Source organism: Meles meles, chromosome 11, assembly GCF_922984935.1.
Source record: "Meles meles chromosome 11, mMelMel3.1 paternal haplotype, whole genome shotgun sequence".
Taxonomy (NCBI): Eukaryota; Metazoa; Chordata; class Mammalia; order Carnivora; family Mustelidae; genus Meles; species Meles meles.
In genome coordinates, this window is record NC_060076.1 from 34,803,283 (window position 1) to 34,827,782 (window position 24,500).

The following is a 24,500-nucleotide window of genomic DNA, read 5'->3' on the forward strand; positions in this document are numbered from 1 at the left end:
GAGCAGCCCATTACCCGGACAGATAACTGGTGACTGGAAGAGTTTTCTTGGTACTGACCCCCATACCTCTCTGCAAATTCCGCCCACTGATTCTATTTCTGCCCTTCTGAGGCCACGCACGCACTGGAAGCCGTAACCGTCCTTCCACAAGCTCGACTTGGCAGCATCCGAAGCGTCTCCTTGGCGTCTCCCTCTCGCTCCCCTCCCCGCCCTCTCCCTGCAGAGACTCCCGGTTCCTCTTCCCTCCGCGGTGGTCTGGGAGCGTCGCCCCCGCCGCCGGCCCCGGCTCCCGGCATCCCCCGCCTCGTGCGTCACGTGACGGCGCCCGCCCGCAAGAGCCCCGCAGCTGTCCGCCCCCGGGCGGGGCTCGCTGCGCGTCCGCCCGCCCCCTGGCCGCGCGCCGCAGTCCTCGCGTCTTTGCTGGGCTGCGCTTCGGCTCACGCTCCCGCGGCCCCGGACTGCTGTGGGCGAGCGCCCCGGAGAGCCCCCGGAGAGGTAAGCGGCGGCCGGCTAGCGGAGGCTGACGGCGAAGTTATTCCGCTTGCGTCCGCGGGATGCCCGGGGCGCCGAGCAGGGGGCGGCCCGGGCGCCTGGCGGCTGCCTGTGAAAACGTGGGACGCTTCCCGAGGGCGACTCGCCGAGGAGGCGCCTCTCGGTCCTGGCGGAGGCTGAGCACCTGGCCCTGGCGGGACCGGGAGAGGGTGTCCTCAGGCCGCCCGCGGCCCGGCGCTCCCGCACTCTGCTGGCACCTGGAGCCTCTGCCGCGCCGGAGGAGAGCTGTGCCTCGTTTTCCCAGCCCGTAAAACGAGCCGGCCAGGAAAGTGGAGCTCCGCGGTTGCCTTCAGCCTTGAGGTTTTACGAGTGTGCAAGTGAAGTCGCAGAGGAGGAAGCAGATTTCTGGGGGTGGGAAGAGCCTTCGCCCAGAAAGGCAGGGGCATCTGGGGCCGGGCACCTACTATTAAGCGTCCTGTGTATTCTCTGCAAATCGCAAGTCTCTGAGTCTGTTTCTCCAGGTGGTAACACCTGGAGAGTGTTAACACCTGCCTTGCCTCCCTCATCGGACTACACTGGAGTTCAGGTGGGAAAGCCATTTGAAGAGCCGAACTCTGGAGTCAGTCAGACCTGGGTTCAAGTCCTAGTTCTGCCACTTGCCAGCTGTGTGACCTCGAGCCACACAAAACCCTCATCTGTTAAAAGTAGATAATAATAGTACTTAGCTCATGAGGTTGCTGTGAGGTTCACTGCAAAGGGCTTAGCACAGTGTCTGGCACCAAAGTGCTCAATTATTCATATACTGTTCAGTTTATTTGGTAAGCTAGAGAGTGCTTCACATGAGGGGTGTTTAGAATAATCACACTTCAGTTGTATATATTTAGTCCTAAAAAGAGTACTGTTTGGGTTCCGTAGGAAAGAGGCCAAGTGGGATCGTTTCCCCTTTTCTCTTTCTGGGCCCCCTCTGCCTTCTCATTTACAACTGGCATGTGAACCTGTTGTTCCTACCAAATGAGTCAGGCAGGATGGGAACATTCATGTACTGGAGCAGATGGGTATCAGATTCCCTCTGAGGGGAAAGAAAAGTGCCAGGCATGTGCTGCCACCAAGAAAAGCACAGTACAGTGATTGACTGTTCGAGTAGGAAGACGCCTGGGAAACTGTCTAATCCAGCTGTCTCATTTTGCACAGGGAGAAACTGGACCCAGAATGAGGACAGGACTTGAATTCTCAGTGCTGGACAGAATGTTGGCACTGGGTGGTAGAAAGAACACATACTGTTAACCAGACTCTGTGCTTTCCCTGATTTCTTTGTTAATTCATTTATTCAGCAAGTATTTATGGAGACCTACTATGTGCTTGTACACCTACTAGGAGCAAGAGGAAAATCTATTTATCTCCCTCTGCTGGTTCTCAGTACATTTTATAATAATAATAAGTTCTGTCTCCCAGTGAGCTTTCCTCTTAGCAGCTGGCCCCAAGGGACAGAACCGCACAGAGAGGTCTGAATTATTTCATGATCAGTCACGGAGGTCCCTGAGCCCTTGTTGAAGCCTCTAGAAACTGAAGAAAATGCTGCTTTGTCAGGGCTTTTAGGAAAGGATTTCCTTCTGGCCTGGAGCGCTTGGATTTCTTTGTCTTTCTGGTTTCAGGCCTCTTATTGTTTTTAGATTTCTGAAAAGAGCCACCCTCGCCACACTGCCTTCGTTTTGGTTTCCATGGTTATCAGATGAATTGTTTTTATGATAGCACAGTAGCTGTTAAGTAATACATGGTCAAGCAGTCCCCAGTTCACTGTGGATTTCTGTTTCTGGTGGTGGTCCTCTCTTTTTTGGGGTGTTTTTTTTTCTTCAGTGCAGTGTATTCATACTATTCCTTCCTCCATTTTCCCTCCTTCATTCTTTCCTTTAACAAACATATATTGGTGCCATAGCCAAGAGGAATGGGACCAAGTAGAAACAGAGATAAAGACAAAGACCCTGGTTTAGGGAACTGGGAATCTTTGGAGGGATTGTCTGAGTGCATTACCATCTGCAAGAGCAGATCCGAGCTTCTGATAAAGGTGTAGACAAGGAGCCAGGGAGAGGTCTCAGAGATGGGAGGGAGGGTCCTGGGCAACAAAGAAGACTTCACGTAGTAGGCGCACCTGGGTGGCTCAAGCAGTTAAGTGTCTGACTTTTGATTTTTGCTCAGGTCTTGATCTCAGGGCCGTAAGTTCAAGCCCCACGTTGGGCTCCATGCTGGGCATGGAGACTACTTTTAGAGAAAGAGAGAAGATATCATATATTAAGATGCTTTTCAAGAAAGTTGTAAAAGAAACAAGTTCCCTTTACATGTCTCAGTCACATAGTAGTAATAGATGGTACCAGAAGCATATGTTCTTTCAGTCTGCCTTAATGAATGAACCTTCTCTTAAGTCACCTATCATGGACTTTGAAATGAGTGCTAATTTCTCTCAGTACCCTCCTTCTGTTAGCTCAGGGTGATATATTACTTTCCTACTCATAAACGTGGTGCATGTATGAAGGTAGATAGTAGAGACATTTCGTTAAGATTTTGTCTATTCCAGATGTTTAACCTGTATGTCTCATTTCACCAGTTGGGTCTAATGTAGTCAGACTTCTTTACTTTTCCAAGTAATCTCCCAAGTCTTTTAATGCCCTCTTTGGTGAGAATTCCAATGTCTCCCACTTCCAAGCTCCCATGGGGCTTAAACAATCCAAAGAAGTCACTCTGACTTCCACTCTCCAAAGGAGAGAGAACTCCAGGGTCTGGGCAGTCCACCCACATTGTTATTTCTGACACAGCTACATGGTATCACTATTGAAGAGCTATCCTGCACGCTCCAAGGATGTGCGGTCACTGCTGCTCAGCGCCCTTATTGGACCAGTTTCCTGCCAGCTTGATCCCATGCTTGGATTCCAAGGTTAGAGCTTTCTTAGTTTGTGCTCCCATGCTTAGCCATTTTCCCCTGAAGCACCACACTCTGGGCAGTGTGTTGAGCATGTCACCAGGCTGGTTTCCGCCTGTCCTCTAGTGAGTACTCTTTAGGGGGATTTGGGGCTCTTTTGTGCTAGTAGCCTTGATCAGGGTCACTGCAGACCCCTCAGGAGATTACCCTATTGTCAAACCTTTCATCAGGGTTTGGAGGCTCAGTCCATTCTTGACCCTAACCCAAGGCATTTTGGCAAATTGGTTCTACTTCCTCTCCAGGATTCTACCTACCAAGAATCTTCAAATGGCAGATAGCTACCCTAGAACTTTGGATGCCTACTCAGCTTTTCATATAGAAGAAGGATCCTCTGGTGTCTCTTGGCAAAGCACATACCTGTTCCCAGACTTTCTCCACCCATAATCCCAAGAAAAGTAGGCTCTATTGCAAATATAAATGGCATGTACTCTGTTAGGGATTTAGAGCTAGGTTTTAATTTAAAAATCAAGTTCCCTCAACTTTTTAAAGAATCAAACAATAGTTGGTATGTGTATTTCATTGTCTTTATTTATTTAAGACTTTATTTATTTGAGATAGAGAGTGCAGGAGAGCTGGAGCACGAGGTCCCCGCCGCCCCCCCCCCCCACTGCACAAGTTGGGGGAGGGGCAGATGGAGAAGTAGACTTCCCCCTGAGCAGGGAAGCCTGACACAAGGCTAATCCCAGGAACCCAGAATCATGACCCAAGCCACCGAGGCGCCCCCTCATTGTCTTTACTTTAAACTTTCAAAATATGAGGTATAATAGTGCATGCAAAGAAACCTCACAAATGGTTGTGTAGTTTAACAATTCTAAGAGAAATATACATGGAACCACCACCATGTCGAGAAGTGGAGCATTGCCAGTACTCAGTAGCACCGCTTCCAAATCATAACCTCCTTCCCAGAAGCCACTACCTTGACTTACATGATAATCATTTGCTTCTCTTCGTAGTTTTGTCACCTATATTTGCATCCCTAAAGAGTATAATTTTACTAGTTTTTTTTTTTTTTAACTTCATGCTGTGTGCGTTTTGTGTTGGCTTTCTTTTGCTTTGTTTGTGTGCAGCATCCATGAGGTTACCATGCTTATTTTCATTGCTGTTTCATGATATATGTCACAGTATACTTATGTGTCCTATAGTTTATAGATACTTGTGTTGCTTACAGCTTCTGACTACCAAGAACAGTGCAGAAGAGAACATCCGTAGACATTTTCTGTGAAGCTTCTGTAGGTAATAAGTGTCGGAGTGGAATTGCTTTGCTAGATAATGCCAGTTTTCTGAGTGATTGTAACCATTTACACTCCTACCAGCAGTATGTCAGAGTTCCAGTTGCTTTACATCCTTGCATATACTAATATTATCCATTTAAACTCTTCTCGTGGGTCTGTAATATCCTTTGTGATTTTACTTTTCTTTTCCTTGGTTACTACTAATGTTGGGCACTGTTTAATTGATTAATTGGATATCCTCTTTTCTGAATTGCCTATTCAGTCTTTTGCCTGTTTATCAGTTTTTCTTATTGATTTGTTGGAGTTCTTTATGTATTTTGGTTCGTAGTCCCTTGTCAATTATATGTTTTAAGAATATCTTCTCCTACTCTGCGATTCTCTTTTCACCCTCCTAAATAGTGATGTCTTAGATCTTAGATCTAAGAGGCAGGGCCTGAAATAGGGATTCTTATTCAAGTGGTATATTGGGAAATGTGCTCAGGAAAAGAAGAATGAGGGAAGCAGGATGGGGGAGGAGGGGAAGACTGGTATAACCAGGTGAGGTGGCAGTTTTCCAGAGAAGGGACATTTGCGGGTTATCAACTGACACTCCTATGAGAAGGCTGGGTGTCCTGGCTAGTGGAGAGTCTGGTTGGGTTACTAATAGTATTCTCTACATTCCATTGAGATACATTCTTTTTTTTTTTTTTTTAAGATTTTATTTATTTATTTGACAGAAAGAAACAGTGAGAGAGGGAACACAAGCAGGGGGATTAGGAGAGGGAGAAGCAGGCTTCCCAGGGAGCGGACAGCCCTGATGGGGGCGCAATCCCAGAACCATGAGATCATGATCTGAGCTGAAGGCAGACGCTTAACGACTAAGCCACCCAGGTGCCCCGAGATACATTCTTTTCTTTTCAGTCCACCCAGATACAGGTCCAGGATTCTGGTTGGTCACAATTTCTGGGAAAATTTACAAGAGGAAGGGTAGTGGAACAAACTACAATCCTGCTGCCACAGCCAGTGCAAAAAAATATAACTACTGCTCATTACCTTCCTCATCTGTGTCTATTCTAGTTTCCTCTCCTTTGTCCCTTGAATGCTCGGAGAGTGCAGTGATAAAGCCACCGGGTTCTGGAAGTTTGTTGTGTTTTGTTGTGTTATTTTTGACGACAGATTCAATATTTTTAATGGTTCTGACGGTTTTTAAATTTTCTTCTTTAGTTTTACTAAGTAATATTTTTCCAGGAGTTGGTCCCTTTAAAGGTTTCACATTTATTTATATAAAATTGTTTATAATATTCCTTTTTATTATAATATCTGTGACATCTGTAGTGATGTGCCCCTTTTTGTTACAGTTTCATCTTTACGTTTCTCCCTTTTACTCTTCTTTAGTTTCAGTAGCATTTCCTTTCACAGAAACAACTTTTGTCTTCATTGATATTCTCCATAGTAAGCTGGTTTTCTATTTCATTAAGTTCTGCTCTTTTATTTTTTTCATTCTACTTTTCTTAAAAATGTTTTTATTTATTTATTTTTAAGATTTTATTTATTTAGGAGCACCTGGGTGGCTCGGCGGGTTGGGCCTCTGCCTTCAGCTCAGGTTATAATTCCAGGCACCTGGGATTGAGCCTCACACTGGGCTCCCTGCTCAGTGGGGGGTCTGCTTCTCCTTATCCCTCTGCCCCTCCTCCCTGCTTGTGTTCCCTCTCTTTCTCTCAAATAAATAAATAAATAAATAAATAATTATGTAAATTATAAATTTATGTAATATAAAATATATATTTATATTATAATATATAATATATTATGTATAAATTATATGTATATAATTATATATAAATTATATATTATATAAATTGCATATAATACATAAATTATATATGATATATAAATTATATAAATTATAAATTATTTATTCATTTATTTATTTGCGAGAGTGAGCAAGAGAGAAAGCAGGAGCAGGGGAGCTGTAGGTCTAGAGAGAAGCAGGCCCCCTTCTGAGCAGGGATCCTGTTGTGTGGCTCCATCCCAGGACCCTGGGATCATGACCTGAGTTGAAGACTTATTAATTAACCCACTAGGCCACCCAGGCGCCCCTCGTTTGTATCCTTTTGATTCTTTCCACTTAAGGCTACACATTTTCCGGGCGCCTGGGTGACTCAGTGGGTTAAAGCCTCTGCCTTCAGCTCAGGTCATGATCCCAGAGTCCTGGGATCGAGCCCTGCATCAGGCTCTCTGCTCAGCAGGAAGCCTGCTTCCCCCTCTCTCTGCCTGCCTCTCTGCCTACTTGTGATCTCTGTCTATCAAATAAACGAATAATCTTTTTTTAAAAAGGCTACACGTTTTCCTGCAAATACTGCTTAGTAGGTGCTCATAAGTTTTGATACGTGGTATTTTAGCCATTTATTTCTAAATATTTTCTAATTTCCATAGTGATTTCCCCTTTGACTCATAGGTATCTTAGAAATGTGTTTCTTAATTTTCAAACATACGAGTATTTTCTGGTTATCTTTTATTATGGTCCATGAGCTTGTTGTATATAATTTTAATCCTTTGAAATTTGTTGAAGTTTTTATTAAGGCTTTGTTTATGGTCCATTTTTATAAATGTTGCATGTGTGCTTGAAAGTAATGTGACTTCTGCAGTTACTGGATTCAGTGTTCTGTATTCCATTGGGTCAGATTTATTAATTCACATCTTCTGGGTTTATTTTTGCCTATTCTAGCTATTACAAAGAGAAATGTGTTAAAATAGCCAACTAAGTTTATGAATTTGCTTATTTCACCTTCTATTTTTTTGCTATCTTTGAACCATATTAAGTGTATACAAATATAAACTTGCTATATTTTCCTGGTGAATTAACCTTTTAAGATTGCCCTTTTCATCTCTAGTTAAAGAATGGTGGATTTTTTTGTATGGTTGGTTGATTTAGGGAGTGGGGGGAGGACTTAAACTCTGCTTATCTGATACCAGTGTAACTACACCATTCGTTTTTGGTTAATCTATGCAAGGTATATCTTCTCCCATCCTTTCAGTTTTACTCTTTTTGTGCTGTGTGTTTTAAATATGTCTTTTATAAATAGCATGTGCGTTTTGCTTTTTTTTTTTTTTTTAAAGATTGTATTTATTTGACAGAGATAACAAGTAGGCAGAGAGGCAGGCAGAGAGAGAGGGGAAAGCAGGCTCCCTGCTGAGCAGAAAGCCCGATGCGGGGCTCGATCCCAGGACCCTGGGATCATGACCTGAACTGAAGGCAGAGGCTTTAACCCACTGAGCCACCCAGGCACCCCGCGTTTTGCTTTTTTATCACCTGTTCTTAATCTCTTCATTGGAAAATTTGGTCCTTCTTAATGTCACCACTGATGTACGTAGGTTTGTTTGCCTTAATATTTTATCCTTTGAATATATTTGTCTTGCTAGTACTCCATTTTGCTTTAGCTCTTCCCTCTTTTTGGAATATTTTTAGTCATTTGCTCTTTTTCCTTCTAGTTTGGATATTATGCTCTTGCTCTTTTTGAATGGTTACCTTTGAAATTTTAATTTAACTGAAGTTGATTAGTTATGGAGGTGATAAATATCCCGCTCTTCTTTTGGACAGTACGGGGACCTTAGACCACTTGATCTCTTATTTTTTCCATCCTGCTTAGTGGTAGACTAGTTGTAACACAGTGTGTCAGCTTTGAGTAGAGTCAGTTAAGGACCCACAGACAGAATGAATGTGATGAGGGAGGAAAAAGGTGAGAGAACAAAGAATTTGAGAAAACAATATGATTTTGTCAGGACTCTTTTTTTTTTTTTAATTTGACAAGGAGCTAGATCACAAGTAGACAGAGAGGCAGGCAGAGAGAGAGGAGGAAGCAGGCTCCCCGCTGAGCAGAGAGCCCGATGTGGGGTTCGATCCCAGGACCCTGAGATCATGACCGGAGCCGAAGGCAGAGGCTTAACCCACTGAGCCTACCAGGCGCCCCAGTCAGGACTCTTGGTTGCAAGTGATCACCTTTTTAGACTCTCTGGACTTTAAAAAGAAAATCTGTTTGCTTATAAAACTGCATAGTGGGGCGCCTGGGTGGCTCAGTGGGTTGGGCCTCTGCCTTCAGCTCGGGTCATGGTCTTGGGGTCCCGGGATGGAGCCCCGCGTCGGGCTCACTGCTCAACAGGGAGCCTGCTTCCCCCTCTCTCTCTGCCTGCCTCTCTGCCTCCTTGTGATCTCTCTCTGTCAAATAAATAAATAAAATCTTTACAAAATAAAAAGTAAAACTGCATAGTGGATCCAAGGGTTCAAAAAATCTTTTTAGGATTTTTTAGGAGTATCCCCCTTTCCGTCTCTCTCAGTCATTCAGCCTTGAGTGTCTTAATTTGGCCTCATTCCTCAAGTGAACTCTTTCAAGTTGTCCCCACCGCTGGCAGGACTGATGGGATCTTCTGATTCTGCTTTGGGTCAAGTATGAGGTGGAGGGTTGAGGCACTATGAATGATAGTCCCACCTCTAAATAAATGGACTAACTGGAGTGGGAACAGAGTTCCTCTGAGGAACCAGAAGAGGGAAGGTGTGCTGGGCAGACAAAAATTATAGCTACCTCAGTCCACTGTGCCGAGTAGTGACTTGGAAGAGTAACACACAGAAAGAAGAGGGTGTGATTGGAATTAACTCAGTTAATCTGTACAAGAAAAAGGGAGAAGACATCACATCTTCATGAGCCCATTGATAGGAAAGGAGGAATCTGGCCAGGCAGTTCCTTCACCCACCAACCAATGCCAGTGGCAGTGCTTTGTCATTGTTTGTGGTCCACAGTAGCAGAGACCAGAGAGCTAGTGTGGGCTGTCTAGTATGTGGGCGTGTGTTCAGCATGTCAGCTGTGGTGCTGGCTATTCCCACGGGCCTTTCGAAGAGCAGCGTCTACATCCATTACTCCTGTTCATGTCAGCCCCACATAACCATGTTTTCTCCCATAAGCTCTTGCTCTATTCCTACTCCCTAGTCAGAATTTCGTGGGCCAGAGCCAAATGTCAGACCCAAGAATGGCCAATTCATAGGCTTACCAACGACCTGTGATATGAGCTACTGGAAAACAAAGATGCATGTTCGTAGAAATTTGAACTGGGGATTGTGGAAGAGCACTTAACTACAGAAATTGAGGCTGAAATGGTATGTAAAGTCAGGCTTTTGAAGAGTTCTGGCTAGCTGGTGTTATGGGGAGGCAGAAGCACTGAGAGAGAGAAAAGTGTTTACAGACTCCAGGTAAAAGGAGAATGGAGCTGACCCATGAGGGATGGCTGAGTCATGTGGTGAGCCCCCACAGGCAACCCCATGGGGCAGTTGTGGATCCAAACCTTTCATCCTACACTCTGGAAGATCCAACCCTACTGTGATCCTATTCCATAATATCCTCACTAGCCCACATAGGTTTATATGCTAAGCCCTTCTTTTGCACTTGCTAAGATCAGAAGACTCACTAGAACAGATATTCAGAACTTGGGGGCAGTGCCCACGTGGGTGAATTTCTGTTACCGCCAATGACTACTCTGAAAAGAAATCTCACTGTTCTTGTCATTGGATGGTTAGCAGCCACAAAACTTGTCGGCTTGATGACAAATAATACACCCACTGCTTCGCCGGCTATCAGTGTCTGCATTGTTGGCCATGGAGCAGGGCAGTGGGCTTGGCAGTGAGCTCCATTCCCTCTGTGGTCTCCTTGTTCCTTACCTCACAACAGAAAACCCTAAATTATTGCCTATAATTAATTTTTTTCTAAGATATTGGAGGTTTGGTTCAAATGTATTACAATGAAAGAAAGGAATTTAGGGACAGGAAAAGGTCAGGAGAGAAGGAATTCATCACCATTTATTGTGTGTTTACTATGTGTCAGGCACGATGTTAAGTGATTTCCATCCATTCTCTCATTTCAGCCTCACAACAACTCCCTAAGGTATTATTATCCCCAATTTTATAGATAAGCTCAAACACAGGATGGTCTGACTCCATTGAATGTGTAATTTTGGGTGTAAAGTAACAATCACTTGGTGTGGAATTGCCTCAAGCTGAGAGCAATTAAGGAGAAATATGAGAGCCGTGTGTCGTGGCGTGGGAGTCAGGAGGTAGTGGGAAAGGTTCTGATCAGGTGTTCTCTCCACAGAGGAGAGATTACTGGGGCTCCTCCCAGGAGGAGGAGCCCCAGTAATCTCATGCACTAATGCTTAATTGCAGGATTAAATTCATCCTTATTTCATGATCTGTGAGTTTATGTGTCTGTGTGGTGAGTTTAGAAGGTCCTCCTCCATCATTTCACAAGTTTAGGAACCAGAGAAGTTCAGGAAGGGAACTAGGAGGCAGGCCGCTGCAGCAGAAAGAACAGAGGCTCCAGACTCAGTCCAGGTGAGGAACCACAGCTTACTAACTAAATAAAAGGAGTAACTTTGTTCCTGGAATTGGGGATAAGAAGACTCCTGCCTCTTATATTGCTGTAATTGCTCACTGAGATGACATATATGAGGTACCTGGCATTTAGTAAGCCCTCAACACACCATTCCCTGCCCTCTCCAGGTCACCCAGTTGATGAGAATTTGGACTAAAACCCAGGTTTTGGAATACCCAACCCAGTGCACTCTATAGGTGAACTACCATGAATGGTCAGGGTGTTGAAGGAGGGAGAGAGAGCCTTTACTGCTTCCTGCCACACTCGCCACTAAACATGCATCAGAAGAGCCTTCTGGTCTATGCCATCAAATTTCAAAGCTAAAATAAGAAACAGCTGGTTATTTTTCAGGCTGAGGAGGGCTGAGGCTTAAAGAAATTATGAAAAGCCCAGCTGAGATTTTTGTCACTTTCAAAGTTTTAAATTTTGTCTCATTTCCAATAGTATATGTATAGGTATGTATACAGGGCTCTTTCTTGATTTACAGTATTTGATTCTGTGTACTTTAAAATCCACAAAACTTGGGCGCCTGGGTGCCTCAGTGGGTTAAGCTGCTGCCTTCGGCTCAGGTCATGATCTCAGGGTCCTGGGATCAAGCCCCGCATCGGGCTCTCTGCTCAGCAGGGAGCCTGCTTCCTCCTCTCTCTCTGCCTGCCTCTCTGCCTGCTTGTGACCTCTGTCAAATAAATAAATAAAATCTTAAAAAAAAAAATCCACAAAACTTGAGAGACATTTACTTTGATTTGAAGAAAGATCTAAAATTAACCTGTTATAGTTGCTTCATTAATTTAGTTTGTAGTAATTTACACTGGTGTAAATTCATAACACTGGTGTGCTTCATAACATGGGAAGTTGTATTTTTTTTTTCCTTCATCAATTCTAGATAGAGGTCTTTTTTTTTTTTTTTAAGATTTTATTTGTTTATTTGACGGAGGGAGACACAGCAAGAAAGGGAACATAAGCAGGGGAAGCGGGAGAGGGAGAAGCAGGCTATGGGCTGAGCAGGGAGCCAGATGCAGGGCTTGATCCCAGGATGCTGGGATCATGACCTGAGCGGAAGGCAGATGCTTAATGGCCGAGCCACCCAAGCGCCCTCTAGATAGGGTTCTTAGCTGTCCTAGCATCTCCCCTACCCCCTTTCTTTTTTAATTAAAAGCAAAATTCCTGCCACTTTGATACTGATATGGCCTCCCATAGGTAGGATGTACGTGTATTTTCTTTAGTAAACAATGAAGAACATGGCAGCTCATTGTATAATGTACACAGCAGAGTTATGAAGCCCCCCGCCCTCAAGATTACCCAATGAGGGAGAGGCAGAACCCAGACTAAAAGCCTGCTGAATCCTTTTTATCTGAGTCCTCTCAGATAAGGGATAGGGGGCCTTTTATACTGGGACTCTTCCCCCTGCCTGCAAAATTAACGAGAGCTCTGTGAATTGATCCAGCTGGCCTTTCTTCCTGACCCTTTCAAACTCCTGGAGCTGCTGCCAGACAGCTTCTTACTGTGTCCTCAGCCTGGCTAGAGATTTCTTACCCTGCGACTTTGCTGACACCCTCCTCTATCTGCAGTCCCCTTTCCTGGATTCTCTGCATGCCCCAGCCCTACCCATATCTCAGAGTGCCGCTCTTGAGAGGCCCGCTTGTCCATGAAGCTTGGGTTAATGGTTAAAAACCTAGTCTTTGGGGGGGCGCCTGGGTGGCTCAGTGAGTCGAATCCTCTGCCTTCGGCTCAGGTTGTGGTCCTAGGGTTCTGGGATGGAGCCCCGCATCCGTCTCTCTGCTCAGCAGAGAGCCTGCTTCCCTTCCTCCCTTCTCTTTGCCTGCCTCTCTGCCTACTTGTGATCTCTGTCTGTCAAATAAACAAATAAAATCTTAAAAAAAAAAAAAAACCTAGTTTTTGGGGTCAGACCTGGTTCGCAGGGGGGTTCTGTTGCCCTCTAGCAGAGTGACTTGGGGTAAGTCATTTGCCACATTAGTTTCTCCCAGACTTAGTTTCTTCATTTGTAAAATGAAGACAGTGATACTTTAGATCAGTGCTTTTCAAACATACAGACACACAAGATCCCTGGTGATCTTGTTAAAATGCCAATTCTGATCCACTGGGTACGGGGTGGTGCCCAAGAACTGGTGTTTCTAACCAGCTCCTTGGTCCTAGGAACAGCACTCTGAGTTGCAAAGCTTTGGAGGGATTTTGAGAGAATAGAATGAAATTATGCATGAAAAGTGCTCAATATGGTGTCTTTCAGATATCCATGCTGAGTAAGTGGTAGCTGCTGCTGGTTTTGTTGTCCTCTGTTATTATGGGCTGATTTCCCTACCTGGAGGTCCCATTTATAGTCTTTAAACAAAGGCTTTCCCTCTTATGGCACTCCTGAGCACTTTTTCACTTAAAGTGATTTTATGGTTTGGGGGCTTTGGGGAAGTAGAGATAGCTTTGTCTCCTACCAGACTTGAGGATAGAGTCTTCGTCTTATTCCTGATTCCGTTACAGTGTGGACGACATACTCAGGTTTCTTTTTTTACTCCACAGGGATCTTTGTCACAGTACAAATTCAGTGGCTAATGGATTAAACAGTCTCAGCTATTCTAATATACCAGATAGTGATGATGATGATGATGAGTCATTCCTTTGATAAATGTTTATGGAACACCTACCACGGACAAGGCAGAGTTCTACACATAATACAAAGCAATGATAGGAAATTTCTGCTTTTCGGGACTTGCTCAGGGGAGCCAGACAATAAATAAAAGATATTATTTATAAAAAGATAAGCTCCTTGAGAGCAGAGAATGTGTATAATTCATCACCATGAATTTCCTCATATAGGTGTCACTGTACATCTGCACACACTGTCTCACATGTCACATGGGCAGTCCTTATAACTGGGCACTTCTGCATGTCCCTCCCCCGTGCTGCACAGACCCACCCACACAAACCCGAGTGAACTGTAGAGATGTTGCTAGACATCTCTATAGTTTTAGAGGTTTTAGTCCTGACCCTACCCTGCCTGCCCATCATGATGCTCAGCAGACCCATTCTCTCAAAAGCAGTGGGAGCCTAGACAGCAAAACAAAGCAAAGCTTCTCTTCCAGTGCCTGCTGTTGACCAGAGTCCTGCACGCTTCTGTGCATATTCACTCCCGATTTCTCCTTTGCAGAGTCCTTTTCCATTACATGCCCTTTAGATGTTAGCCTGGCAAGGACTCGGTCATCAGACTTCTCTCTCTTTCTCTCTAGTGAGCTCATCCCATCCTGTGACTTCAAATGACATTCAGGTCTCTCTCCAAATGTCACTTCCTCAGGGACCTGTTCCCTGACAACCGTATCTAAAATGGCACACACGCGCATGCCCCTTAGTCTGCTTTATTTTCTCCTCATAGCGTTACTGTTTTTTAAATTTATTGTCTCTGTCTAAAGGTAGGACTTCAACTTGTTTACTGTTTGTCAGTGCTTAGAACAATGCCTAGTGAGACAGTGAGCAATATATGAATCTTTGTTGAATAAATGATTTTCTTTGGAAATTCTCAAAATGCTCATGAAGTGTAGTAGGACAGCCATCATGAGCCTGTTTACAGATGAGGACAGAGGTTCGGAGAGATTAAAGGATGTGCTCAAGTCACAACGCAGGGAAGCAGTAGAGCTTGCTTGTTGAGAGCCAAGTCTTATGAGGCTCACGTCCCAAGGGGGTGCGGTCTGCCCCACCCCCTGAGGCTGGGGGTACCCGGTGACTCAGAGAGTTAGAAGGATGCCACATAGAAGCCTTGAGTTCTCACACTCTTGGGAACACACAAAGGGAACAACTTGAGGCTTACCTCAGGCCCTGTTCCCTCTCGTCCCAAACAAGTTCCCACTGTTGTTTCTCCAGCTCTTTCCAGGCTCACACTCCAGGTGCACAAGCCCTAGGGGACATTCGTTACTTTTAATTCCATAGCTCAGAGGCCCCACTGGCAAAAAGGAAGGGCAAAACTTGAATACATTTTTTTTTTTTTTAAGTGTTACCTGGTTATAGAAATCCCTGTTGCTGCATGGATCCCCACGGATTAGTATAAAGGTGCAGTAAATAAAGCCAATGGAACAATAGGGAGTGTGACAGCTGAATAAAAGGAAATCCTCTTTGAGTTCAGAGGGGGTCCTCGGGGTAGAATTAACAGCCTCATTCTAGATTAAGCCTGTGGGATGTTGCTAGAGTTGGGGACATGGCCAAGTTTAGAGGAAGGCATGTGCTGAAGGGTGGGAAATCCTCTGCTGGCATATCTTCCTTCCCTTGACAGGCCTGCCGCAAGACCCTTAGCTTTCACTGTGGGGTGGGCTTCTTGGAATCCTAAGAAAACTGAAGTTCCAGTAGTTTCCATGCCAGGCAGCTTTGCCCCAAATCCTCTGGAGGCCCTCACATAATCCTGAGAGAAGGAAACCATCATTTAGTATTTGCTAAGTTGTAAATTTCTGCTATCACTATTCTATCTGACCTACCTCTTGTGGATGGATCTCCTTGAACTAGAGCTCTGATCAGGCCACTCTCCTCCTGAGGAACCTACAGTAGACAGAGTACAAGCTTCCAGGTTTGGCATCCAAGGCCTATACCAACATGCAACATGTGTAAGAGAGAAGAACTCTAGTGGCTCCAGGGGAAAAGAACTGAGACCAACTGAAGAAGTAACTAAGAGCTAGATTTTGGCTCAGTCTTGGGAAGTTCACTAAATGTGGCTTCAGACAAACCATGGAATGGGCATCTCAGGGTATCTGGGAGCTTCCTACTAGTGCCGTTTAGACTTTCACATGCTGTCAGGAAGGCCTAGGTTATACTGTGGTAACAGTCCCTAAATTCTCAGTGTCTTAACCCAAAACAGAGGATTATGTTTTATGCATGATGTGTGTCTGTTTCAGGTTAGTATGGGGATGCTGGTTGTCCTCCCAGAGTAGCCATGGTCTCAAATGTTGCCAGTTGTGCTGCCCGAGAAAAACAGAACTCAGGATGGTCTTGCATAGGCAGTTAAGTCTCTAGTCCAGAAGTATCACACACCCCTTCTGCTCAAAACTCATTGATTAATACTAGCCATGTGGCCCACCCAAACACTGGAGGGGCCAGTGCGATCCTATCAATAACCCAGGAGGGGAAACTGGGACTAGTTGGTAAAAAGCACTAATTCCCAACACAGTGGACCTTGGATCTCCTCATGGTTGCAGAAATCCTCTGGGGTAGTATCAGGGTCTCCAATTTATATATGAGAAAACGGAAGCCCAGGGCATTAAGTGACTTGCTCGAGGTCTCCTACAACATGGTCCAGATCTTCTGACTTTAAGATGATACAGGGAGGGCCATATCACCGAGAGGGGTGAAAGCTGAGGAGATATGTTTATTGAGGGTGCTGTGTCAAAGTGGGGAATGGGGGCCCTTTTTATACAGTCACCAGGGAGCTTGGTAAGCATGCAGATAACTGGTTTTACCCCAGAGACTCTCATTCTGGAGATCTGAAGTGGGGCTAGGAACAGGCCCTGGGTGATTCTGAGGTAGAGGACCAAGAGCCATGTGTTAAGAACCACTGTTAGGGTAAGTCTCTCCAAGTCTGGTTTAAAAATGTTCTTTCCAAAAAAAAAAAAATGTTCTTTCCTCTTGAGCTCTGTAAGCTGCAGTAGTGCTCAATTCTTGCTCTCCCAGGTTGTCCATCTCCTGTCAAGCTTTTCTCATCCCAGTACCCCCACACTCTGTAAGGGCTATATTTACAAAACAAATGAACTCAGGAATAAAAGGGATTTTTATTCTTTAGTTTTTTATTCACAGTGGAACTTCAAGAATTTCTACATGAAAAAAAATTTTTTTTAAGATTTTATTTATTTATTTGACAGGCAGAGATCACAAGTAGGCAGAGAGGCAGGCAGAGAGAGAGAAGGGGAAGCAGACTTCCTGCTCAGCAGAGAGCCCGATGTGGGACTCGATCCCAGGACCCTGAGATCAATGACCTGAGCTGAAGGCAGAGGCCCAACCCACTGAGCCACCCAGGCGCCCCTACATGAAAATTTCTTTATGGATGCAGGGAACTTGAATAGAAAGGGAAGGTTCTTAAAACCGGGTTTATATAGTTAATTAATTAATTTTATTGACATATATTATTTGTTTCAGGGTACAGGTCTGTGAATCATTAGTCTTAGATAATTCACAACACTCACCATAGCACAAACCTTCCCCAATGTCCCTCACCCAGCTACCCTGTCCCTCCCCGCAATCCCCCAGTAACCCTCAGTTTGTTTCCTGAGATTGAGAATCTCTTCTGGTTTGTCTCCCTCCCTGGTCCCATCTTGTTTCATTTTTTCCCTCCCTAATCCCCATGACCCCCCGCCCTGCCTCTCAAATTCCTCATATCAGGGAGATCATATGGTAATTGTCTTTCTCTGATTGACTTACTTAGCATAATACCCTCTAGTTCCATGCACATCATTGCAAATGGCAAGATTTTGGGGTTGGGGGGAGGTGATGGCTGCACAGTATTCCATTGTGTGTGTGTGACCACATCTTCTTTATCCATTCATCTGTTGATGGACATCTAGGTTCTTTCCATAGTTTGGCTATTGTGGACATTGCTGCTTTAAACATTGGGGTGCACATTCTCCTTCGGATCACTACATTTGTATCTTTAGGGTAAATACCCAGTAGTGCGATTGCTGGGTCATAGGGTAGCTCTATTTTCAACTTTTTTTTTTTTAAGATTTTATTTATTAATTTGACAGAGATCACAAGTAGGCAGAGAGGCAGGCAGAGAGAGAGAGAGAAGGAAGCAGGCTCCCCGTGGAGCAGAGAGCCTGTTGCAGGGCTCGATCCCAGGACTCTGGGATCATGACCTGAGCCGAAGGCAGAGGCTTTAACCCACTGAGCCACCCAGGCGCCCCTCTACTTTCAACTTTTTGAGGAACCTCCCTACTGTTTCCCAGAGTGGCTGCACCAGCTTGCATTCCCACCAACAGTATAGGAGGGATCCCCCTTCTCCACATCCTCTCCAACACCTGTCATTTACTGACTGGTTAATTTTAGCCATTCTCATTGGTGTGAGGTGGTATCTCACTGTGGCTTTGATTTGTATTTCCCTTATGCCGAGTTATGTTGAGCACTTTTTCATGTGTCTGTTGACCATCTGGATGTCTTCTTTGCAGAAATGTCTGTTCATGTCTTCTGCCTGTTTCTTGATTAGGTTATTTGTTCTTTGGGTGTTGAGTTTGGTGAGTTCTTTATAGATTTTGGATACTAGCCCTTTATCTGATATGTCATTTACAAATATCTTTTCCCGTTCTGTTAGTTCTCTTTTGGTTTTGTTGACTGTTTCCTTTGCTCTGCAAAAGCTTTTGATCTTGATGAAGTCCCAGTAGTTCATTTTTGCCCTTGCTTGCCTTGCCTGTGGCGATATTTCTGTTGCTGTGGCTGAGGTCGAAGAGGTTGCTGCTTGTGTTCTCCTCAAGGATTTTGATGGATTCCTGTTTCACATTGAGGTCTTTCATCTATTTTGAGTTTATTTTTTGTGTGTGGTGTAAGGAAATGGTCCAGTTTCATTCTTCTGCATGTGGCTGTCCAATTTTCCCAACACCATTTGTTGCCTTTTTTCCATTGGACATTCTTTCCTGCTTTGTCAAAGATTAGTTGACCAAAGAGTTGAGGGTCCATTTCCAGGCTCTCTATTCTGTTCCATTGATCTATGTGTCTGTTTTTGTGCCAGTACCATACTGTCTTGATGATGACAGCTTTGAAATAGAGCTTGAAGTCTGGAATTGTGATGCCACCAACTTTGGTTTTCTTTTTCTACATCCTTCTGGCTAGTCGGGGTCTTTTCTGGTTCCATATAAATTTTAGGATTATTTGTTACATTTCTTTGAAAAAAGTTGATGGTATTTTTATAGGGATTGCATTAAACATGTAGATTGCTCTAGGTAGCATAGACATTTTCATGATATTCTTCCAATCCATGAGCATGGAACATTTTCCCATTTCTTTGTGTCTTCCTCAATTCCTTTCATGAGTACTTTATAGTTTAATGAGTACAGATTCTTTGCCTCTTTGGTTAGATTTATTCCTAGGTATTTTATGGTTGTGGGTGCACTTGTAAATGGGATCGACTCCTTAATTTCTCTTTCTTCTGTCTTGCTGTTGTTGTATGGAAATGCAACTGATTCCTGTGCACTGATTTTATATCTTGACACTTTACTGAATTCCTGTATGAGTTCTAGCAGTTTTGGATTGGATCCTTTTGGGTTTTCCATTTAAAGTATCATATCATCTGCAAAGAGTGAGAGTTTGACTTCTTTGCTTATTCAGATGCCTCTTATTTCTTTTTGTTGTCTGATTACTGAGGCTGGGACTTCTAGTACTATGTTGAATAGCGGTGGTGATAGTGGACATCCCGCCTTGTTCCTACTTTAGGGGAAAAGCTCTCAGTTTTTCCCTGTTGAGAATGATATTCACTGTGGGTTTTTCATAGATGGCTTTGATGATAATGAGGTATGTACTCTCTTTCCCTACACTGTCGAAGAGTTTTGATCAAGAAAGCATTTTGTCAAATGCTTTTTCAGCATCTGCTGAGAGTATCATATGGTTCTTGTTCTTTCTTTTATTAATGTGTTTGATCACATTGATTGATTTGCGGATGTTGAGCCAACCTTGCAGCCCAGGAATAAATCCCACTTGGTCATGGTGAATAATCATTTTAATGTACTGTTGGATCCTGTTGGCTAGTATTTTGGTGAGAATTTTTGCATCCATGTTTATCAAGGATATTGGAGTGTAATTCTCCTTTTTGATGGGGTCTTTGTCTAGTTTGGGGATCAAGGTAATGCTGGCCTCATAAAATTAGTTTACAAGTTTTCCTTCTATTTCTAGTTTTTTGAACAGTTTAAGGAGAAGAGGTATCAATTCTTCTTTAAATGTTTGGTAAAATTCCCCTGGGAAGCTCTCTGGCCCTGAGCTCTTGTGTTTTTTTGGGGGGAGATTTTTAATGACTGCTTTAATCTCCTTAATGGTTATGGGTCTGTTCAGGTTTTGTATTTCTTCCTGGTTGAGTTTTGGTAGTTTATATGACTCTAGGATTGCTTCCATTTCTTCCAGATTGTCAAATTTGCTGGTATATAGTTCTTCCTAATATGTTCTTATTGTTGTTTGTATATCTTTGGTGTTGGTTGTGATCTCTCTTCTTTTATTCATGATTTTATTAATTTGGGTCCTTTCTCTTTTCTTTTTGATAAATCTGGCCAGGAGCTTATCAATCTTACTAATTATTTCAAAGAACCAGCTCCTCGTTTCTTTGATCTGTTCTACTACTCTTCTTTTGGCTTCTATTTCATTGATTTCTGCTCTGATCTTTATTATTTCTCTTCTGCTGGGTTTAGGCTTTCTTTGCTGTTCTTTCTCCAGCTCCTTTAGGTATAGAGTTAGGTCGTGTACTAGAGGCCTTTCTTGTTTCTTGAGAAAGGCTTGTATTGCTATATATTTTCCTCTTAGGACTGCCTTTGCTGTGCCGCAAAGATTTTGAACAGTTGTGTTTTCATTTTCATTTGTTTCTATGAATTTTTTAAATTCTTCTTTAATTTCCTGGTTGACCCATTCATTCTTAGTAGGATGCTCTTTAGTCTCCATGTATTTGAGTTCTTTCCAACTTTCCTCTTGTGATTGAGTTGTAGTTTCAGAGCATTGTGGTCTGAAAATATGCAGGGAATGATCCCAGTTTTTTGGTACTGGTTGAGACCTGGTTTGTGACCCAGAATGTGATCTGTTCTGGAGAATGTTCCATGTGCACTAGAGAAGAATGTGTATTCTGTTGCTTTGAGATGAAATATTCTGAATATATCTGTGATGTCCATCTGATCCTGTGTGTTATTTAAAGCCTTTTGTTTCATAGATGATCTGTCCATTTCAGCAAGGGGGGTGTTAAAGTCCCCTACTATTATTGTATTATTGTCGATGTGTTTCTTTGATTTTTTTTTTAATTAATTGGTTTATAATTGGCTGCCCTCATGTTAGGGGCAAAAATATTTAAAATTTTTAGATCTTCTTGTTGGACAGACCCTTTAAGTATGATATAGTGTCCTTCCCTAGCTCTTATTATGGTCTTTGGTTTAAAAATCTAATTTATCTGATATAAGGATTGCCACCCCAGCTTTCTTTTGATGTCCATTAGCATGATAAATTGTTTTCCACCCCCTCACTTTAAATCTGGAGGTGTCTTTGGGTCTAAAAATGAGTTTCTTGTAGACAGCATATCAGTGGGTCATTTTTTTTAATCCCTTCTGATATCCCGTATCTTTTGATTGGGGCATTTAGCTCATTTACATTCAGGGTAACTATTGAAAGATATTAATTTAGTACCATTGCATTGCCTATAAGGTGACTGTTACTGTATATTGTCTATGTTCCTTTCTGGTCTGTTACTTTTAGGCTCTTTCTTTCCTTAGAGGACTCCTTTCAATATATCCTGTAGGGGTGGTTTCTCTTTGCAAATTCATTTAGTTTCTGTTTGTCCTGGAAGCTTTTTATCTCTCTTCTATTTTCAATGACAGTCTGGCTGGATATAGGATTCTTGGCTGCATGTTTTTCTCGTTTAGTGCTCTGAATGTATCATGCCAATCCTTTCTAGCCTACCGGGTCTCTGTGAATAGGTCTGCTGCCAATCTAATATTTCTACTGTTGTATGTTACAGACCTCTTGTCCTGAGCTGCTTTCAAGATGTTTCTCTTTGTCACTGAGACTTGTAAGTTTTACTATTAGATGATGGGTTGTGGACCTATTTTTATTGATTTTTAGGGGGTGTTCTCTGTGCCTCCTGGATTTTGATTCTTGTTCCCTTTACCAAATTAGGGAAATCCTCTGCTAAAATTTACTCCAGTATACCTTCTGCCCCTCTCTCTTTCTTCTTCTTCTGAGATCCCAATTATTCTAATATTGTTTCATCTTACGATATCCCTTATCTCTCAGATTATCCCCTTGTGGTCCATTAGTTGTTTGTCTGTCTCTTGCTCAGCTTCTTTATTCTCCACCATTTGGTCTTCTATATCACTAATTCTCTCTTCTGCCTCATTTATCATAGCAGTAAGAGCCTCCATTTTCCATCATACCTCATTAATACCTTTTTTTATTTCAACTTAGTTAGATTTCAGTTCTTTTATTTCTCCAGAAAGGGATCTTTTTTCTGCTGAAGGGGATTCTCTAGTATTTTCCATGCTTTTTTTGAGCCCAGCTAGCACCTCGGTAATCATCATTCTGAACTCTAGTTCTGACATATTACTAATGTCTGTATTGATTAGGTCCCTAACTGTTGGTACTATCTCTTGGGTTTTTTTTGGGGGGGGGGGGGGGTTTGTTTGTTTGTTTTTGTTTTTGTTTTTGTTTTTGTTTGTGGTGAGTTTTTCCATCTTGTGATTTTATCCAGATAAGAATAGATGAATGAGAGAACAAAATACTAAAAAGGTAGCAACAAGCCCAGAAAAATATACACTAACCAAATCAGAAGAGACCCAATACTGGGAAGAGAAGAAAGGGGGAAGAAAAAGAAAAAAAGGAGGAAAAAATATATATATTTTAGACTGGTGAATAGAACAGAGCCACACACTTGATTTTGAGTGTATTTTGGTCTGTAAGAAGAAACTACCTCCCAAAATTTTAAAGAAAGAAAAATTTATATATATACAAAATTAAGGGTAAACGTGATGAAGGGATGGAATATGACTGTAAAGATGAAAATTTTAAAAGATCCTTAAAATGGAATTGATAAGAAGTTGATTGAAAAAAGGAAAAAAATGTGATCAGGCTGGAGACTAAAACAAAGCCATGTCCTAGATTTCAGGTATATTTTGATCTATTAGAAGAAACTGTATCCCAAAATTTTAAAGGAAAAAAAAAACCTATATCTATACAAAAATAAGGTTAAGTACAATGAAGGGATAAAATACGACATAACAATGAAAAAGCTTTTTTTTTTAAGATTTTATTTATTTATTTGACAGAGAGAGAGAGATCACAAGTAGGCAGAGAGGCAGGCAGAGAGAGAGGGGGAAGCAGGCTCCCTGCTGAGCAGAGAGTCTGATGTGGGGCTCGATCCCAGGACCCTGAGATCATGACCTGAGCCGAAGGCAGTGGCTTTAACCCACTGAGCCACCCAGGCGCCCCATGAAAAAGATTTTTAAAAAGATATTGATAAGATAAAATAGTTTAAAAATGTTAAAATAGGAAAGAGGAAATGTTTTTAAAAATAGAATAAGAAAAAGAAAACAAAATTTAAAAAATTTAACTTTGAAAGACTAAAGAATCATGGGGGAAAGCCATGAATTCTATGCGTTGCTTTCCCCTAACTCTGGAGTTCTGCAGTTCTCATTGATTGGTGAACTTGGTCTCGTGTGGATATTCTTGCTAATCTTCTTGGGGAGGGTTCTCTTGCCACGTGATTCTCAGATGTCTTTGCCGGAGGCAGAATTGCACTGCCCTTGCCAGGGGCCAGGCTAAGTAATATGCTCAGGTTCATTCTCGAGAGCTTTTGCTCCTGAATGCTTTCCGTAGAGCTTTGGAGGACAGGAATGAAAATGGCGGCCTCCAAATCTCCCACCTTACAGGAGCCCAGAGCTCGGGGCCCCACCCCTCAGTGTGCCCTCAGAAAAAAGCAGTCAGTCACTCCTGTCTCCCTGGTCTCTGGCCACACTCCGTGCTCACCTGGCCTGTGACCAAGCGTTTCTGTCTCTGGCGCACAGCCCTGTTTGGAGTCTCCAAACCCAGCAGATTCCTGCCACACACTCCCGTGCCGTTCCTCCTGGAGGAATAGGAGGGGGTCTCTCTGGATCTGCCACTTGGGGTGTCCCTGCTCAAAGAGTAGTGGCCCGACTCTGCCTCAGATCATGGTTTAAGGTAACCCCGAGCTGAGAGACCCTCCTTGGCTCAGTCTCTGTAGCCGGCCTCCCTGTTCCGATACCTGGGAGTTCTGCCATACTCAGACACCTCTGGTCTTTTTGTGACCCCACGAGTCCTGAGACCACATTGTCCCCATGAGGGCTCCACCCCCTGCTTAGCCTCTGGAACAACATCCCTCACTTCTAAAAGTTCTAATTTTGTGTTATGCAGCTCTCTCACTCGCCAGGAGCCTACCCCTCCCCCCAACAGTCTGTCTTCTCATACATTGCCTCGGAATCACTTCTCCATCCATCCTACCTTCCAGAAAGTGGTCGATTTTCTGTTCCTAGAATTACTGCTCTTCTTCTTTTCTATCTCCTGTTGAGTTTGTAGGTGTTCAGAATGGTTTGATAACTATCTCGCTGAACTCCTGAGACCTGATGATATTTAGGTCTCCTACTCCTCCACCATCTTGCCAAGTACTATCGCTCAACTGATTTTTTTTTTAAGATTTTATTTATTTATTTGACAGACAGAGATCACAAGTAGGCAGAGAGGCAGGCA

General features: G+C 43.3%; 1 protein-coding gene across 2 annotated transcripts in view; it reads left to right on the plus strand.

Annotated features, from left to right (window-relative positions):
* Positions 1–388: 388 nt before the first annotated feature.
* The window catches only part of FBXO10 (F-box protein 10), a 57,092-nt gene continuing 32,980 nt past the window's right edge, over positions 389–24,500 (plus strand). Inside the window, exon 1 of one of the 2 annotated variants that reach the window (XM_046023763.1) lies at positions 389–495. Coding sequence is in view for 1 of the 2 variants with exons in the window: in XM_046023762.1 (XP_045879718.1) it covers positions 3,344–3,418 (75 nt within the window). In the remaining variant the exon portion in view is untranslated. Of the gene's footprint in view, positions 496–3,336; positions 3,419–24,500 lie in introns of those variants that run through there. The other variant, XM_046023762.1, reaches the window with a different exon arrangement.